This window comes from Corythoichthys intestinalis, chromosome 6, assembly GCF_030265065.1.
Source record: "Corythoichthys intestinalis isolate RoL2023-P3 chromosome 6, ASM3026506v1, whole genome shotgun sequence".
NCBI classification, from domain to species: Eukaryota; Metazoa; Chordata; class Actinopteri; order Syngnathiformes; family Syngnathidae; genus Corythoichthys; species Corythoichthys intestinalis.
The window spans coordinates 53,301,795-53,315,638 of NC_080400.1; the positions used below are offsets into that span (position 1 = coordinate 53,301,795).

A 13,844-nucleotide genomic window follows, 5' to 3' on the forward strand; every position below is an offset into this window, starting at 1 on the left:
TATAGTCACTGGTATGGATTGATTTGGCCTGCTTAACTTCCATTCAGTCATGGCGATTTCTAATTCATCAATGTAGTATATGGACTACGCGTAGCTCTGGCTCACGCAGCTAATGGCATGGGATCTAATGTAGCGCATCTAGGTTGCTATTTGATGATATCTAGTGTGTGCGCGCGAGAGTTAGCATGGGATCTAACATAGGACATCTAGGTTGCTATTTGACGATATCTACTGTGCGCGCTGCGGCTGCGCCGCTTGAGTGTTTTCTGGCCACAGAAGTCACTTCTGCTCATTACTGCACAACACATATGACAATCGACTTTCATAAACAGGACGAGTTTGAAGTACGGCACTCTTAATTTGCCACTCATTGTTCATCATGAAACCATGAGTTTGCTTAGTCTCCCACGGTTTTAAGGTTTCTGATCCCATCGGCGCTATAATAGTAGGTGTTAGCTTACGCACGCTAATCGATTGTGAATGCCATGTTAGTTGAGCAGCCTAACATCGCGGATATGCGTTGTAGTTTACATCTTTAAAATTGAAGACGAAAGAGGTAGTTTCGTTTGGTAATTTCAAGACAAAGACATACAGATGTCATGCATCGGGATTTGGGAAGTTAGCTCTCGTGGGGAGGACAGTACATTTGCATTCAAGTGATGCCAGTAGATGGTATCGGCGCCCTAAATGTAGGTACTCGTCGATACCGATACCACCAATTCGGGCCGGATCGGCGCCCCCTGCCGATACTGGTATCGGTATCGGTGCAACTTTAGTTATCAGTGGTCTTGTATGTCTTCCATTTTCTAATTATTGTTCCCACAGTTGATTTCTTTACACCAAGCGTTTTACCTATTGCAGATTCATTCTTCACAGCCTGGTGCAGGTCAACAATTTTGTCTCTGGTGTCCTTCGATGGCTCTTTGGTCTTGGCCATTGTAGAGTTTGGAGTGTGACTGATTGAGATTGTGGACAGGTGTCTTTTATACTGATAATCAGTTAAAACAGGTGCCATTAATATATGTAACCAGTGGAGAGTCGTTAAACCTCGTTAGAAGAAATTGGACCTCTTCGACAGCCAGAAATCTTGCTTGTTCGTAGGTGACCAAATACTTATTTTCCACTCTAATTTGAAATTAAATTCTTTAAAACAACAAACAATGTGATTTTCTGTTTTTTTTTTTCGATATTCTGTCTCTCATGGTTGAGGTTTACCCATGTTGACAATTACAGGCCTCTCTAATCTTTTCAGGTGGGAGAACTTGCACAATTGGTGGTTGACTAAATACTTATTTGCCACACTGCATATCCTACACTACTCTGGGATGCTTACCAAGTAGGCTACACTGTACAAATTGCAGCACATGGACAGGAAGATGATGGGCCTCTCTGGGTAGGAGAATCGTTGGGAATCCAAAAGAAAGGTTAGGACTGTCAAAGTGGTCGAGAGGAAGCACAAGACAGCCCACACTGCCATCCAAGCATCTGTGAAGACTTTGGCCCCGCGCCTGTACAGCCCGCTGTCGTAGCCGCACTGAAGAACACAGCTATCCGTCTGCTTCAGCCAGGTGTACTGGTCGGGTGCAGATCCGAGGGCCTGGCACTCTTCCTGGTGTGGAGGATGGCGGTAATAGGGCGGCTCCTCGTCCCCTGGGCCCTCCATGCACATGTGGTTGTGGTCATTCTGAGGTGGGAAAAGGCTGCAGTTCAGCACCTACACAGAGAACAAGATGGAAAATCATATACTAAAGTATATCTGAGTGATATAAAGAGAGGATCTTAGAGTCCGTTTACATGGAGATGCTGCGACAGCAATCTGAATGATTTGCTTCACGTTTTGATGATGAATCCGGCAAGCAAAGACAGAAGCTTTCAATTGCAGTCTCTAAAAAATTCCGTAACAGAAACCGCAGTGAACGCTCTTGCTGCAATGACATCACCACACTCTGCACGACATTTTGGGCATGCGCAGTTGCCGGTAATGGTGACACACTCGTCTTCTGTATCCAACATGCCGTTAGTGAAGAAGCATTAAATACGTGAGAAAAATACTACAATCATTAAAGGGAACCTCGGACTTAAACACAATTGTTCTCTTTTATTAAAATATGTTATGAGAAAAAAATAAAATATTGCAATTTATTTAAAAATGTATAATTTTTAGTACATGCTTTGACCTACGGAGGGCGCCATACTCTAAGTGCGCAATGGACGCTCTGGGTGATGACGTAGCTTGTCACTGTCACTCGACAAATACTACCAGGTTCCTTCTACGTGGCGAGACGTCCAACACATACGCTCATCGGTTAAAAGCGGCGACTACTTACTCTTTGTGTTTTTTGTTCCTTTTCATTGCCTCAATACTTTTTGCATGTGTTTCCGCTTATACTTTTAGGCATTGTGTTTTCTTATGGTAGCTTGTCACGTAGCATATTTAAACCACCATTATTTGATATTACTACGCTGAAGGGTTTTCTTAAGGCATCTTTAGTATGTTCTGTCTGTATGGATCTAAAAAAACAAGTTTTTTTCATGGTAGTAATTTGGGTGTCAAATTGGCCTCTTTTAGCATGTTTAGCCGGTGTAGCAGATTTTGGCAGAACACCGTTTTTTTTTTTTTTTGGACTCCAGTCTCGTCTTATCCCGTCTTTCCTGTTCATTTTGCTTTTGCTGCTCGTTTTGTGAAATATCGACAGTGCTATCGTGCTCATTAATGTTCATCTTGGGTTCAAATTGAAAGGGTTGAACGGATGACGTTTATGTCACTAGAGTCATAGTCTGGAAGCCTGGCAGCGTAACCATGTGATGTCACCGCACTGCGACGCCAACAACAATAGTGACCTACTAGTTAAACTAATTTTACAAATTGTATAAAAACTAAAAACATCAAGAGGGGTTTCAATATCATATTATTTTAACTCATAATAATGTTTATCTTTTAAGAACTACAAGTCTTTCTATCCGTGGATTCCTTTAAGGGGGAAACACACTATCGTAGCAGTGTTGGCGATTTTGTTTCTATACGATCTATACAATTTTCTTTACAGCTCTTTCCATGCACGTACAAAAACGATCTTTAATGCCAAGTTAGGACAAAGGTAGCATTGTATTTAGAAATCATGCAAGATTAAAAAATTTGCGTGCCCTTCATGGATATTTGTGCGCTACTATTAGTGTGGCTCCCAGTCAGCATTACTTTGATATTTTGAGGTTTTGTAATGTTTCCTAATCCCCGCAAACAGCAACTCCCAAGCTACTATTACCATTTAGTTTCTAGAAGTAATGGTGGTTGTATGCACCGACAACCTGGGTCGAGGAGCATGCTATCAAGAAACTGTGTGTATTTGCTGTCGCATAGTAAAACTGCACTGCCTCCTATTTCATGCCATGAACACTTCATGTATTCACGTGGACTTGTGGCGTCATTCAAACGTCGATCGAAAATTGAGCTCTGGTCATGTGGATGTGAATCTGTAATGGGACGTTTTCTGTTGATCTGCTCAGAACATCTCAGTGTAAACAGCCCCTAGTTTCACGTTGTCCACATGCAGTAACTCAAGCATCTGTTTGTTTACAGGAAATGTGAAGGCTGTTGACTCACCTCTGGCCAAATGAAGCCAAACTCATGAAGTACTGGCAGGCATTTTCTCTTGACCGACAAACACATGCTGCCACATGGACCAATAGGAATTGGCACTTTGTCCGTGCACATTGGCACATACACCGAGCACAGGAAGAACTAGAGAACAGGAGAAATTAGTAGTTACTGCAAAATATTGGGTATCAAATATCTCCCCCGAACCGATCCAAAGAATGCAGGAACAATTTTGACATTGCTGCTTCCAGACAAGTCAAATAATCTGTAACTGTGGCCCTGTGCACTTTTTCTCCAGTAAAGTCAATTCCAACTGTGACCTTAATAAAAAAAAAAAAAGTCACATCCAAACTGTAAAAATACACTGAACGTACATTTTTAGATCAGTTCATACTGAAAAATTAAATTTTATAAAATAAATAAAAAATAATAAATTCAAATTGACTAGCATTAACATATTTACTCATGAGGAAAATATGCCAAACAATTTTACAGGGGAAAAAAAATATTAAGAGAACAAAAACGACTGTGTCATTGGACAGAGGGACAGTTTTTAATTTTGCTGCAGGCAGGATCAGCTCCTTTTGCTATGGTGTGGGTTTATTTTACACCGAGCCAACTTGGTATGCCACCTTATCGGATGCTAACAGTGCTCGCTGGTTTACTGATGTAACACTGACAAAGCGGGATGATTGTTGGCAATATTTAGCACATTTTCGCTGAAAAAAAATCAAGCAGCTTATCAATGTGATTGGGGTCTAATGTCTTATGTGACGTCTGAATTGATTTGGTTTCCCACTGTCCACTGCGAACAGTTTTAGACACAGTAAACAGGCTGGTCTTTCCTCATCTCCCACTGTATTACAAGTCATAACCAAAAGCCAAACGCTACATATGCTTCGTCATATTTCCTCATCTTAGCTCTTCGTATCTCCAGTGCGCTTTGGTGTGTGCTCTTGTTTGGTTCAAAAATACTGCGCACTCTGAAAATGAGAGTGCCCCTGCCACCCACTGAGTCGATGTGCAATTACACTTTATTCTAGTACGGCAAAAAAGTATGTTACCCGAGGTCAAATGTGCCACCCTCAGCATCACTCTGCGCCGACCTGGAAGGGTCGCACACCACTATTTGAGAAGTACTGCCATAAGGGGAAGTACCAAACACTCCTATGGTTGTGCTTTTATAGCCACCCTGTACCTCCATTGCATCATCCTGAACTATTGCATCACATCTACTTCAAATAGCACAAAAAAAAAAAAAAATCCCAACTTGATTAAAGAAACCAGAGCTATCAACCTGGTTTAAGGTTAGACACACAACTCTTCGTCTCCAAAAAACAACCCGAGGAGTAAACACAAGGGGCATGAGCCGTGTAATGCTCCCTAATCCCCCTTAATCCAAGGCTCAATTTTCTGTGCCATGGCAACTGTTTTGAAATAGATCTATAAATCTGGGTCTCAAAGACATTTTCAAGAGTGGAGTGGCATTTTACCTCTTCAGATGGTCATGATGTGAAATCTTTCCAACGGGATCCCAACGGTTCAATTTTTTTTTTCTTTTTTTTTTTTTATGCCATTTTTCAAGATCTATCAGTTTCTTGTCAGGGTATGACAATTCAAGAAGCACATTCCTACATACTAGAAGGTTTGGAAGCCATTACTTTGACAGCAAAGAATTAGTGAACGCTTGAAAGATACTGTTTTAAAATGTCAAATTCAGTATGAAAAGTATTTGATAATGAATTTAGTTGTTTAAAGTTAGATAACAACTTTGAACAATTTGTGATTTAATGTCTTATGTAGTTTGAATGTCGAATGATAGACAGAAATGTCCAGGGTGTTTTCCCTGACAGTTGGTAAACTGAGCGCTGCCGCTTTAGTGCCTGAAGCTGCTCTGGTTATTTGCCAGGAAGCCTCCCATTAGAGCAAATGTTAGGGATATGGTTTCCCTTTCACCTTTCCTCCCTCTTCTGTGTGTAGGAGGGGGTGACGGCTAATCTTACAGGGCAATTTTGAGCAGGAGCAAGACTGTGGAGTTTGTAGTTCCTTTTCTGTCTGTCTGCCTAACACACTGAGCACATATGTATTTTAAAACACTTTGCCTACTGTGGCACATTCTCAACAGTTTTGCCCTTCATCCAAACACCTGTCTGGAACAAGTTGTTGAAGTTCTAAAAAAGCACACGCCTGCAGACAGGCCATTAGCAAAGCTCAAATAAAAATGGCAAAAATCTTTAAAACAGTTAATTTGGTGTTCTCAATGATTTGTGTTCACAAGAATACTTATAAATGAATGACTTTGAATGTTGAAATTTTACAATTGCAACCTCACAAACTGCATACCTCTCAAATTGTGCAGTAAGAATTTGAGTGTATACTGTATGTCAAAGCACACCATGGGTGCTGCCAGACATACAGTATTTCCCTGGGGCACATGCCCCAGTATTGATCTGCAAAGCCCCAGTATAGATTTCATGGGTCAAAAAAACAAAACAAAAAAACTTTGGCGTTTATAGTGTACAGAATGCACCTATTTAATATGGTCACAACTATTCACTCAATATACACAATCTGTACATGGCTCCTTAACATGGTAATTTATGCAATTAACTTTGGCAGTGATAGCCAGAGGAGTTGATACTTCTGCGAAGAGCCTTCGGAAGATATGCTGCATTCATGTGTAATGGGAGAGCTTCGTTCCCAAGTTGGAAAATTGTTCTGATGTGTTGTAAAGTTTAAATGTGGGATAAAAACATGGTTGCTGCAAAGAAGAGTAGCCTATTTTAATGCTCCAATGACACATCACAAGTTGAGTGACTGTTTGGCGCTTTTTTATAAACACCATGTAATAGAGAATCTTTTTTTTCGATTACTCCAACAAGACATGAATGCAGCATAAATATTACAGTGCGTATGCCCATCTTACACCTTCCCAGCTGCTTAACAGGTTAGTGCCAGATAAACTGCCCATCTTTGTTTTTTGTTTTTACCTCTGTGTTGATGTTTGCTTGGTCGCCTATTCCTAAGAAATTCGGAATTTTAAATGGTTCAACTTTACTCTTTAGGTATCAGGAAGTTAATCAGGCAACTACTCTGGTCACAAATTGAAGTAGCAGATTAGCTGCCATCTTTTAGCTAACTGGCTATTAATAAAATGACAATTATATGCGATTTGAGTGAGAGCTTTGTCTAATATTGTGGTAATATGATATGTGGTATTTGAACTTTATCAATACTAATGCTCTTTGTTTATACAGTGGGGTAAATAAGTATTTAGTCAACTACTAATTGTGCAAGTTCTCCCACATGAAAATATTAGAGAGGCCTGTGATTGTCAACATGGGTAAACCTCAGTGTTGTTAATTTTACTTTAAAATAGTAATTAATTACAGTTACAAATTACTTCTCCCAAAAAGTAATTGCGTTAGTAACTCAGTTACCTGAATGTAAGAGTAATTAGTTACTTGGCAAAGTAACTAGTGATAATTTTTTTTTTCTCAAAAAAACCAAACAACAAAAACAAAAACAAAAAAACAGGTCACACAATGTGAAGTTTAAAGGATTTGGGGGACAATTGGCCCTAGCCCAATTCTTTACCCTCCACTTAACTAGACACAAGGGTATTGCGATAACTAGCTAGTAACCTTTGCTATGTGTGGAAGTCATTTAAAGTTGTGAATCAACCGTTAAAGTTGTTAAAATTGCTCCCGTTATTGCATTAGTTCCCTTCTGTCTACTTTAAACATGTGTAAGTTTTAAAACTGTTTCATCATTTAAAGATAGATTTAAGTTAAGATTTTGCCGATTTAGAAGCATTTTAGATTTAACAACAACAAAAAAAATACTTAGGTTCGCTAGGAAGGATCTCTACATCAGGGCCTTCCTGAGAGGTCTACTGCTTTAAGATGGCGGCTGTTTACTAACGCATGTAGTCCTTAAAACATGTTGGCAATGCAGCTGTGTCAGTTTTTTTCATCTAGTTCTATAATATGATATCTACCGTGTCATGTGGGCGTAGGCGTCAGGTATTATTGGAGCCACCTAGCATCGCGGTTGCAACGGCGTCTTTGTAAAGGAAAGAATGAATGGGGCCATGTATCGAGAGATTTTGAGTGAAAATCTCCTTCCATCAACAAGGGCATTGAAGAATAGACGTGGCTGTGTCTTTCAGCATGACAATGATCCCAAACACACAGCCAGTGCAACAAAGGAGTGGCTTCGTAAGAAGCATTTCAAGGTCCTGGAGTGGCCTAGCCAGTCTCCAGATCTCAACCTCATAGAAAATCTGTGGAGGGAGTTGAAAGTCGGTGTTGCCCAACGACAGCCCCAAAACATCATTGCTCTAGAGGAGATCTGCATGGAGGAATGGGTCAAAATACCAGCAAGTGAAAAGCTTGTGAAGAGTTACAGAAAACGTTTGAGCTCCATTATTGCCAACAAAGGGGACATAACAAAGTACTGAGATGAACTTTTTGTATTGACCAAATACTAATTTTCCACCAAGATTTCCAAATAAATTCTTTAAAAATCAAACAATGTGATTTTCTTGTTTTTTTTCCCACATTCTGTCCCTCATGGTTGAGGTTTAACCATGTTGACAATTACAGGCCTCTCTAATATTTTCAAGTGGGAGAACATGCACAATTAGTGGTTGACTAAATACTTATTTGCCCCACTGTATGACCAAAATGAATAGAATCAATCTGTATGAATGAGATAGGTAAGCTAGGTAACCCACCTAGGCAACATAAACCACTTTTACATAACAACCTGCCAGTTGACAAACGCTGATTAATTGCACAACAGTTACAGTGATATATCCCATTTCTGTCCAGACAAAGTAGAGCAGCAGAGTGGTGGAAGAGGTGAAGGAGCGATGGAAGTTGATGAGCATGAGCAGAGGTGAATTAACTATCAACAAGGCATGTCCTGATTTTGATTTTGAATCATACTGATGGCTGAATAACAAAATAAATGTCACTTTTTTTTTTTTTTTTACAGAAACTTGAAACAGGTTTGATTATATATAGTTTAAAGTAAGCCTGGGCGATGAAACTATAACAATAATTAATGTCATATAATTTTTGTCAACATAATAATAAAAACGTTTGATAAAAGTTGATAGATTTAAACTGGGAACATTATGACCTGTCACAGAGCAGCATTAAAGCCTGATACTATGGACACACCTATTTTTCTGGCCCGTAACCTTTGAAGCAATGACTTTCTTGTTTATTTGTGACATTTTTGAAACTGAACATTTTCTTTTTTCTATTTATTTTGTTGACATTGTGAGACACCTTAAGATTTTATTCACAAAGTGCTTTGACATTAAAATTAGTTCGTCTATTTATGGTTATTTAATTTTTGAGGGATTGCATGTATACCTCAGATTTTGTGCAATGTTCGACATTTTGATTACCTCATGTACTGCACAATTTTATGCATTTTGTTGACTTTAAATTTTGTGCAATGTTCCAAATTTTTGTGAAATACTTGTAGTAGTTTGTCATAATGCATGCATCTTTGTTCTGACATTAAAGATTGGTTGAAGCAGATTTTGTCAACTTTCACTAACGGGCAAAAATCAGACTTCAAATTTCAAAGAAAAAAAAAAAGATAATTATCGCTATCGACAGATAATAAGACATTTATCGTGATAACAAATCATGGCATATCACCCAGGATTAGTTTAAAGCGCCATTTCAGAATTGTTTTTTGTTCGCTCGCCAGTGACCCGCTGTGCCCCAGTATTGTATTAGTTCAAGTGACGCCCCTGGTGCACACGGCCATGCAAAAAAAGGGTTGCCTGGTACACCAGACTCACCGCTCTTCCAGCTATTGAGTCTGGCCACCATTCAGCTGATACAATTTCCAGGGCGGAGCAAGCCACAGCAAACAGACAGCGGAGTGGACCAATCAGCGATGGGCAGACGGGACGTTAGTAAAACGACGAAGGCAGGACGAGCGACTTAAACAGTAAACATACGAGGAGAGCGGAGTTTATTCAACATGGCTAGCGCGAGACAGACTGTTGTCAATGACTCGTGTCGATGTGTTTTTGGTCATTTAAAACGGATTTTACTGTGGATTGGAACATATTTTCGGCTCTCCTGTTCACCATCTGTGTTGTTGTGGAGACGACTTTCGACGCGCAAGAGTGACGTTGCTCGTTAAGAATACGTCACGCAAATAAACGAATCTGATTTGTCGATTGATTTTGTACCTGCTCGAGAGGCCGTTAATGGGCTGGTTCCCAGACTTTTTTCTCAGTGTTTGAAAAATACAGGGTGAACAGTCTGGCCGTGCCAGGCAAAAAAAAAGGGTATCGGGAGAAATATGATGTTCATCTTTAATTTGATCACAAATTGACTTACTCATTGAAGAATCTGAGTCTATTCAGGTAAAACAAATATTAGGTACTATGAATGACAACCAGCGGTGGGTAGTAATGTGTTACATGTACTCCGTTACATTTATTTGAGTACCTTTTTGAGAAAAATTTAGTTTTACTCAGCTATACTTTTTACTTTTACTTGAGTAGATTTGTGAAGAAGAAAAAACTACTCTTACTCCGCTACTTTGGGCTACACAAGAGTCGTTACATTTTTCCTCTTTATTGTACATATTAGGATTTATTAATTTTTTGGCCAGTGATGCCAAGAGTAGAGACGTGCTTGGTGTATTACCGGGGTAGCTCTACCGATTTGACAATGAGACGTCGCAACAATAATCACATGACTCCATTATACCAATCAGACGCAAGTTCAACGTTATATCTTCATGCCAGCCTGTTCAATCATGTTCATCTTTAAAGCACCGTAAAAAATGAAGTATTTGATATCGAGCACTGCCCTCAACATGACTTATTAACCTCTCTCACAGTTTTTATTTGGCACTGATTGACCACGGAAAACCAGAGAAATGATCCTTTTAATTTCAAAATAGAAATTATTAGAGGTGGGAATCTTTGGGCACCTAACAATTGGATTACAATTCAGAGGCTACGATTCGATTGTAAATCGATTATTGATGACACCCCCTCCTCCCCCGAGCTATTAACTGCTTTTAATGTTTCATACATTAGTTACAAAAATTGTACAAAAAGCCTCTCAGGCTTAAATAAACGACTATTTCAGTATCAAGCTAAAAGTTCAAAACAGTAAATAAAATACTCAAGTCCCCATTCTGTATCAGCAGTTTTAAACTACATTCAATTAATTTAATGTTGCGAATCAACCGTTAAAATTGCTACCCTTTATTACATAATTTCCCTTCTGTCTCCTTTTGACACGTGAATGCTTTAAAACTGTTTTAAAGATAGATTCAAGGCAAGATTTTGCCGTTTTAGGAGTTTTTTAGATAAAAAGTTCACTTGGAAGGATCGCTACAACAGCCTTCCAGGGAACTCTACTGCTTTCAGATGGCGGCTGTTTACCAACCCCGGCAAGTCTGTCATTTCGCATCTAGTTTTCTATACATATTGTATCTATTATCTACCGTAGCATTATGTGGACGTAGTTTGTAGCAGCCGTCAGCAGACTACAGTCAGGTATTATTGTTTTTTTATCTAGCGGTATGAGTTGAGCTCGAGCCGTGAGTTGAGCATTGTCATTACGCGGGTAATGACAAGCATGATGTTTACTCTCCGCCCGTTCCTCATTGCGTCCCGAAGACAGCGCTAACTGTGTTTTATTTCCGCTTCACTTGATAAATTTCAATAATTGGAATTTGGATGTTTGTGAATCGTTCTTGAATCTTCCACGGCCGAATTGCAAATAATCTAAGAATCGGAAATTTTGCATACTTCTAGTAATTGTGAAGGAACTCTTTACTATTCAAAATCGGAACTATTTTCTCCAACAGAGGGCAGTCATGCTCTTTCGACGAATAATGCTTCTTTTATGTAATTTTTTTCTCTTGTCAGAATTCAAAGATTTTTTGGGGGGTATTTCTTTGGCTCAATGTGGTTATGTATTGGGTTATTGTACAGTATCATTATAGCAACAGTCCATATAGATAACTTTGCGCTCAGAAAAAGATACCATTGTTTAAAAAAAATATTTATAAGCAGTTATTCACAATGTTACTCATTACTTGAGTATTCTTTTCACCAAATACATTTTTACTTGTACTTGAGTACATTTATTGGACGACTGCTTTTACTTATACTTGAGTAATATTATTTTGAAGTAACGCTACTCTTACTTGAGTAAAATTTGTGGTTACTCTACTCACCTCTGATGAGGTGGCCACACAGGTATATCGTATCTTACGTCAGCAAGTTGATCAGGGGCATTACCGGGGGGTGGCAGGAGGGGGCAGTGCCCACCCATGGACACGCTCTACCCACCTAAAGAAAACTGAATGTAGTACTAACGGCACTCTGGGCACCGCCTATGGTATCCCATTCATATAGTACTGATGTGTTCTAAGTTTTAACCTTTGCGTTGTTACCTCCTCTTTCACCTTAAAAAAAAAAAAAAAAAAAAAAAAATATTTTGTTCCTAGGGGGCGCTACACACATTTACGCATATTTTGATTTTTTTTTTTTTTTTTTTTTTTCTTTACAAGAATCAAAGATTGAACCTGTCTTGACCTGCCTGTTGATTTTGGTGCATTTTGAAGCATTCTAAGGGGGTCAAATTGAGCTCAAAGGGGCTGCGGAACAACGAATAACTATAATAATAATAATAATAATGATAATAAAACCGAGGGACCACAATAGGATACCTTAAAAAAACCATTGTCACCTGCATGCCCATAGTGTTCAGTTATGGATGTGTTCTAAGTCAAATAAAATCAAATCAACTTTTATTTATTTATTTATTTTAGACCAAACCACAACAACAGTTATCTCAAGGAGAAAACAAAACATGTTTTAATGTGCAGTAGCCCTACGCTGGATTTTTTTTTTTTTTTTTTTTTAAGCTGTCATTCGTACATTAGTCGCTGCCGTTGAAATCACTGAGACAGCAGAGGCTTTTGCATTGAAACTGAAATAACATTGAACAATGGACTAATATGAACTTTCCAGTTGCTAATACAGTACTTCCTCCTCGTGGTACCACCAGCGTGAATACTTTTATTGGTGGCAGTTCTTTGTGGCATGCGCTCCGTTGGCTCCATCCACGGACACAGGCGTGCAGCAGTTTTAACTAATTGTGTCTTTAACTGCAAACGTGCGCGTGTGCGTAATAACCACGGTTCTTTCAAGCGGTCTGCTTATAAATACATACTCGGCGCGGGTCGTACCTTGAGCTGGCTGGAGCAGCCGTACTGTATGAGGGGCGTGAACGTGGTCAACTGCAGTTCGGCGTCAGACTGGAGCACGTTGCCCACCAGATTGGGCATCTTGGTGACGTTGTATCCCAAGCCCTGGCACATGCCGATCCGGATGGGGTCGCAGGTCATCTCCTCCACTTCATCTCCGAAGCCGCGCACCACGCACGGCGGAGCGAGCAGTCCGGATAGGAGGAGCAGGGCTGCCCAAGTCAGCGACACCATCATCCCCCACATGCTCACGCCAAAAGGGAGTCGCCGTCTTTTGCAATCTTATTCCTTTCTTGCCTTGGAAACAGTCCAAGCTGTCCAACGTGCCCAGGCTTAGTCCCTGGTGGTCACCTTAACTTATTTGGAGTGCTTAATGAATGCATATATCCAGAGAGAAGCGGCGAAAACAATCTAAAAAGTGCGTTCACATAAAAACTGCGTGTCTCTGCGAGGCAAAACAAATCCCACATTTGTTTCTCGTAGATCCCGTTTAAATCCGAGTGAATGAGCAGTTGCAGCAACTTGCTTTTGCGCCTCCAAGCGACCCGGCTTCTAACTTTATTGTGTCTGAGTGTAAGGAGACTATTTAGTGTGTCCACTACACAGCCGACCAATCCTTGTGCCCGGTTTTGCTTTCTTTGACCAACCCTCGGTAGAGGGGCGGGGTCCAACTCTGACACCCCTAATCGTATTCCCTTACCTCCTTGTTTCCTATTCTTCTATTTTCCTCTCTAAATCTAACATTTACGTATACTGAACTTCCTCATAGGATGAAGCCAATTTTACCAGATCTAGCTCATAAACTGTATTTCAGCGGTTATTTAAAAGACTAAAGGGTATACTTTATACTCACAATCATCTTTTTCAACGCTAAAACTGAAAAGGAGGTTGAGCTCCCATTCTCCAAAGGGCCATCACCTCTAAATGGCCCTGACATTGTAATTGAAAGTAGGCGCTTAAGTGATGCAGAAGAACT

At 39.8% G+C, this 13,844-nt stretch overlaps 1 protein-coding gene across 4 annotated transcripts in view; it reads right to left on the reverse strand.

Annotated features, from left to right (window-relative positions):
- Nucleotides 1–13,459, reverse strand: part of fzd4 (frizzled class receptor 4) — a 36,290-nt gene extending 22,831 nt beyond the window's left edge. For all 4 annotated transcript variants that reach the window (XR_009063514.1, XR_009063515.1, XM_057839444.1 and 1 more), the window contains exons 1-3: nucleotides 12,851–13,459; nucleotides 3,602–3,739; nucleotides 1,334–1,714 (exon numbers count right to left, since the gene is read on the reverse strand). Coding sequence is in view for 2 of the 4 variants with exons in the window: in XM_057839444.1 (XP_057695427.1) it covers nucleotides 1,334–1,714; nucleotides 3,602–3,739; nucleotides 12,851–13,114 (783 nt within the window). In the remaining 2 variants the exon portion in view is untranslated. The remainder of the gene's footprint in view (nucleotides 1–1,333; nucleotides 1,715–3,601; nucleotides 3,740–12,850) is intronic.
- Between the last annotated feature and the right edge of the window lie 385 nt (nucleotides 13,460–13,844).